At 40.5% G+C, this 6,000-nt stretch overlaps 1 protein-coding gene across 1 annotated transcript in view; it reads right to left on the bottom strand.

Moving 5' to 3' along the window:
- Window positions 1–281: 281 nt before the first annotated feature.
- The window catches only part of GPD1L (glycerol-3-phosphate dehydrogenase 1 like), a 71,441-nt gene continuing 65,722 nt past the window's right edge, over window positions 282–6,000 (bottom strand). The window contains exon 8 of the mRNA XM_060109536.1: window positions 282–809. Coding sequence (XP_059965519.1) covers window positions 794–809 — 16 coding nt within the window. The 3' untranslated portion in view covers window positions 282–793. The remainder of the gene's footprint in view (window positions 810–6,000) is intronic.

Here is a 6,000-nt window from a genome sequence, read left to right as displayed (position 1 = left end):
TTGCTTAAAACAAACCACTGATATAAAAGATGGTCAAGATATAATGTTAATTGAAAAAAAAACAAGGTGTATAGTAAGCTCTATTTTGTGTAGGAAAATGGGAAAGGGATTAAGTATATATTTGCTTATGTAAAATGAAATTCTAGAAGAGCACATTAGAAATTAGTTAACAGTGGCTACTTGGGCAGTGGGCAAATGGACTTTATTTTGGAATCAAACGACTGTTTCCCAAAGATTATTTTAAATAAGAGCTATAACAAAAAAGAATCACAAATAACACTTCTATCAAAGCATAAAAGCACTGTATTTCCATTTGCAACAAGTTGAATAACACCAACTTGACAAATTACAAGTTCAATGATGAAGGTACCTTTCCAATGGCTCAATTTCACTCAATGTGTAAAATTCAGAGATGTTTCATTCTTTAGTTTTTGAAGTGGAGGTGAAGAGTCACTCCTTTTGGCTTCAGCTAGACAAGGTTTTTATTTTTTATTATTTTTAAAAATTTATTTTTTATTTTTGGCTCCACTGGGTCTTTGTTGCTGCGTGCGAGCTTTCCCTAGTTGTGGTGAGCAGGGGCTACTCTTGGTTGCAGTGTGTAGGCTTCTCATTGCCGTGGCTTCTCTTGTTGCGGAGCCCGGGCTCTAGGCATGTGGGCTTCAGTAGTTGTGGCTTGCAGGCTCTAGAGCGCAGGCTCAGTAGTTGTGGCGCATGGGCTTAGTTGCTCCGCAGCATGTGGGATCTTCCTGGACCAGGGCTCGGACCCGTGACTCCTGCATTGGCAGGCAGATTCTTAAACACTTCGCCACCTGGGAAGCCGTAGACGAGGTTTTTAGAGTTGACAGCGGGAATGTAGGCTTATTGAAAATCTAATGACTTTTCTAATTAGAAGCTTTTGAAATGAGGAAGACAACTTAAGGACACTCCAGTGTTAAAGAAGCACATGTTAGGGAGGTCCCTGGCAGTCCAGTGGTTAGGACTCGGAGCTTTCACTGCCAGGGCCTGGGTTCAATCCCTGGTCGGGAACGAAGATCCCACCAAGCCATGTAGCATGATCCCCCCAAAAAAATATATATGCACACATTATAAATCCTGGAACTTGACGGCATTAATTCTGGAGAAGGGACAATTACATATACAAAGTCTGGACTTAGCTAGTTAGTCCTGGGAGGAGAGGAACAGACATAACCACAGTGTACCCACTCACATTCCAATACAGCCTCCTGTGTCCAAACAAGCGATGCCAAAATAGATACTAGGATGCTATAGGAACCAATGTATAAATTCTCTGAAATCTCTTGATATATCTGTAAGTTCCATCTCGTCTTAACTCCTCAAATGTCTTTTTAGCAACATCTTAGGGTAAGTTATGCCAGCTGCTGTAATAAATAACACTTAAATCTCAGTGGCATAATAATGATTTTTGTAACTATCACAGTCCAACGTGGACCGAGGGTGGGGGGACTTTCTCCACACAGTCATGTAGGAATCCAGGCTTTAAGAGCCAACATACGGCTTCCAGGTCATCCTGGAAATTGATATCTAGTCAGCACGCAGGAAAAGAGTAAAGACAAACAGAATTGTAACCCTAGGAAGTGGCATTTTTTTCTTCCCTATGTCGTTGGACAGAATTCAATCACCTAACCGCAGGAGAGGCTGGGAAATGTAGTTTGTGTATCTCAGAAAAAATTTTATAATTTCGTTAATATATATCCTTGTCTCTGCCATAAGCAGCTATAAATCTTTCTCCTTTAATATGTTAAGATTTCCTGGGGTGGGATAGGGAGGGTGGGAGGGAGGGAGACGCAAGAGGGAAGAGATATGGGAACATATGTATAACTGATTCACTTTGTTATAAAGCAGAAACTAACACCACTGTAAAGTAATTATACTCCAATAAAGATGTAAAAAAAAAAAAAAAGATTTCCTGCTTTTCACTGACCTTCACAGTAATCCTTTGAGCTAGACTGCATGGATATTATTCCGGCTTAAACAATGAGGAAAATGCGCTTCAAAGAGGACTTGGCTGCCTTGACCAAATGTATACTAAGACAATGAAGCATGATCCTGAACCCAAGCCTTGCCACAGTGCTACACCTCCCACCCAAACGAAAGGGGATGCAGCTTGCTTCAGTACTCATCCAAACGAAAGGGGACACAGCTTGTTTCAGTACTCATCCAAACCAAAGGGGATGCAGCTTGCTTCAGTACTCAAATCAATCATACCTTCAGTAAATTAGTAGATTATGCTTATAGCTTTCTCATACAACTTATTTCCTCAAAATAAAAAAGAAAGAAAAGGTTCACCGTCAACTTAAGTTTACAAGTAGTCATAAAAAGTTATAAAGATTATGTGGTAAAATTTTAATGGAAATATATTTGGGAGAATAACAAAATTGATCACATACAATAAATTCTGGACAAATTTCAGACTTTATTTTTTCAAAAATTGCCTCTCTCTCTTCTTTCTTCTGGAACTTCTCTCAGATGTATGTTGAATCTTATCCTATCCTCTACTTACTCCTTAAATTCTCATTTTCTCTGCTACTTTCTGTTAACATCTTCATACCTATCTTCCAGTTTGCTAATTCCCTCTACAGCTCTGTCAAATCTACTCTTTAATCTGTCCAAAGACATAAGGTAAATTATATTCATCTCAAGATGTTCTAATAGGTTTGTTTTCAAGTCTCCTTTGTTGTTCCTCCACTCCCAACAGTAATTTGACCTTAATTCTTTAATCCTCCTTTTATGTCTCTATTTTTAAAATTGCCCCTCAAAGCATCTCTCATTTTGCTCAATTAAATATCTGGGCATCTAATTCTTCTGTTTCCAAAAAGCTGTTGACTTCCACTCATAATGAACTATTTTGCAATTATTTTATAATTTTAAAAGTGCATATTCAGTGAGAATATTTGTAGGAAGTGCATACTTATGGGAAGCCTGTGCAGCCTGGATCCAGAGTGATTTCTGCAGGTGTTTTTGTTTTTGCTTCTCTCAGTTACCTACTGGCATTACTGGCCCAAGTTCCAACGTTTATGCTAACTTTGGCTTGTGGTTCCTGGATATAAAAATTCAAACCCAAAGCCTGTTTGTGGTGCTGGCATGATCACAGGTTTTCAGCAGAGACCTTTTTCTCTACCTGGAGTCCAACTTTCTTGCTTCTGCCCATACATGTGTTTTCTTAGCCCTTTTCTTCCCAACAGTGTAGCCCTTGGAGGTTCTAGCATAAGCTTTATAGCCCAAACCCCCAGGTGATAATGGAGGGCACTCCCACACCCTCCCCTGAAGCCACAGAGCCACCTCAAAGCCTTACTGCTCTGGCCATCAGCCCCCATTTGTTTCAGGCTCCTGGGGATTTCCCTCACAGTCCACTGGATGGCTGCAACTGGAAGGCCTCCATCCTACACTTACAATTATATAAAAAGATCAGCAAGCAATAGAAAGGAACACAGACAAATGGAAGCAGATGTATTTGAGCAGTGCATTAGAGATAAAGCCTTTCTTTTAAAATTTGCCTTTTTATTGTTGTCAATGCAACACAATTCAGGGAGAAAAAAAAGAGCTTCTTAAACAAATAAAACTATTAAATAAGCTGATTTTAAAAAACAGGATAAGTAGCACAGGTTTGGGGGATTAAATGTTTATTAAATCAAGCTTTCAAATTATATCCACCTACAGTCTGTAAACAAACATGGTACGTGTGTAGGTAAAAGGCTCAGATTAGAGCTAGTGGAAAAACTGAAGATTCCTTTGTACAGTGGCACCTCACTACTCCCTGGGCCGATACCATGGGGCCAATGTTATAGCTAAGAGTTAAATGAAAAACCAGAAGGAGTTTAGCTCAATTCCACCTGCTAGGATGGGTTTCAAGACAGATATTTGTTCCACATTATAGTAGGTTGGATTATACAAGGCAACAGTGTAGTTTTTACATTCACAGATTTGGCTGAAACAGTATAAATTAAGCTTCTCTTCTAGATGTCTCCCTCCCCTATTACCATAATTAGTAAGAAAGGTGAATTAAAATAAATGATGGACCACAGGTGGTTATAAAAATAGATAACTCGTAGAGTAATAAATATCTACAGTTAGCAAAGCACAAACTTATATAAAATTTACCTTTTTCTATATGTGCAGAATATTATAATTATGTTCAAGAGGTACAGTCAGAAGACCTCAGAGTGGTAAGAGGGCATTTATAAAGAAAAAACACTCAAGTACAAAAACCCAGAGTAGGAAGCTGAATGCAGATGAGAATATACAAAAGACAAAATCCGAATTCCTCACATCTGATGATCCTACTTGACAGACACCACAATTAGCTTACAGCCCTTTATGTATCTTAAAAAGCAACACTTTGTTACCTATGTACAAACTTTTCAAAAGATTAATTATGAGGGCCTCCCTGGTGGCGCAGTGGTTAAGAGTCCGCCTGCCGATGCAGGGGATACGGGTTCGTGCCCCGGTCTGGGAGGATCCCATATGCCGCGGAGCGGCTGGGCCCGTGAGCCATGGCCGCTGGGCCTGCGCATCCGGAGCCTGTGCTCCGCAACGGGAGAGGCCACAACAGTGAGAGGCCCACATACCGCAAAAAGAAAAAAAAAAAAAAAAAAGATTAATTATGAGACAAGCAAAAATGGATTGACTTAACAGTGGCCCTAAAATCAATGAAATTTGTAGCATTTTGTGTGCTTTCATATACTTCTGTGTATAGGAGTTTTTAAAATTCCCACAAAACCTGTTCTATAATCATTTTGGGTATAGAAGGGAAAAAGTCCCAAGCTGGAAAATAAAAAAGGTCAAAATCTCAAAGTGACTGAAAATCCATGAATATGTAAGACATTCATACATTCCCTTAAACACTTATCAAGTACTATGTAAGGTAACTGCAATGCTATCCTGAAACCAATCACATTTACGAAGATACAGTAATTCCCATTCTAATTCTAGAATTAAAAGCACTTAGTCCACACAATGTGCGTTTCAGCGAGGTTGACATCCACTTGGCTGTACCTCATAGTGTCACCTTAAAGCTACGTCAAAGATCCATGGCAGACCTGAACTGTAAAGGTTCAGAATGAACAACACCACAGGTAGTATTCATCCTCATTTTTTGCAGAGAGTGAAGGGTATACTTGAGCTGTCCTAAGGTCACCTCAGCCTGGAAACTTTGGCAAGTCTCCTTGCCAAAAAAAAAAAAAAAAAAAATCTCCACAATCTGTCTGGGACTTGCTGGGCTAAATAAACAGGTTCCACTAACACACATTCTACCCCTTCAGGAGGGGTGTACAGATGCAGCTTTCCCCAAACTCACTGGACCTTGCCAGGGAACACCGGAACCACCACTGGATCCCGGGACACTCCTTTCCTATGGAACATGATTTGAGAAATGCCAGTCTAAAATTAATTTTCTACAGTAGTGGTTCTCAAACAGTAGTGAGCACTGAAACACATGGAAGGCATGTCAAAGCAGAGACACAATACCCCCACTTCAGAGGTCTGGGGTGCGACCCGGGAACCTGCATTTCTAAGAGACTCCAAGTGAAGCTGCTGGAGTGAGGTCCACACTGAGTGATATCCTTCTAGACAAGGACCCACACAAGCCTCAGCTGCAGGAAGCCTGCCGACGGCCTCAAGAAAGGCTGCAAATGGCATTTGAGACAACCAATTAGCGGGAGCTCAAACCAGCTCAGTGATGTCTGAGAGCCTCTGGCTGTGCCCCTACTCACTGGGCGACAAGGCACAGTGACTGCACCTTAAAAGAGGAATAACAGCAGCCCCCTTTCAGGGGATCTGTGAGGCTTAAAGGAAATATTTGCACAAAAGTACGACCTGACAAAAAGCATCATACAAGTGTCATTAATCAGAAGAATGTGTCAGTCACAGCAGAAAAGTCCCAGATGAGTTTTCTGTCTTCTGCCACTGCTGAGCCTTTATGAAAGCACATTCTGGTAGCTAATAAAGAGAAAAGAGGCTAAAAATGCAGAAAACTGCAGTGAG

Source organism: Mesoplodon densirostris, chromosome 10 (genome assembly GCF_025265405.1).
Source record: "Mesoplodon densirostris isolate mMesDen1 chromosome 10, mMesDen1 primary haplotype, whole genome shotgun sequence".
NCBI classification, from domain to species: domain Eukaryota; kingdom Metazoa; phylum Chordata; class Mammalia; order Artiodactyla; family Ziphiidae; genus Mesoplodon; species Mesoplodon densirostris.
This window is presented reverse-complemented; position numbering and strand designations above follow the sequence as displayed.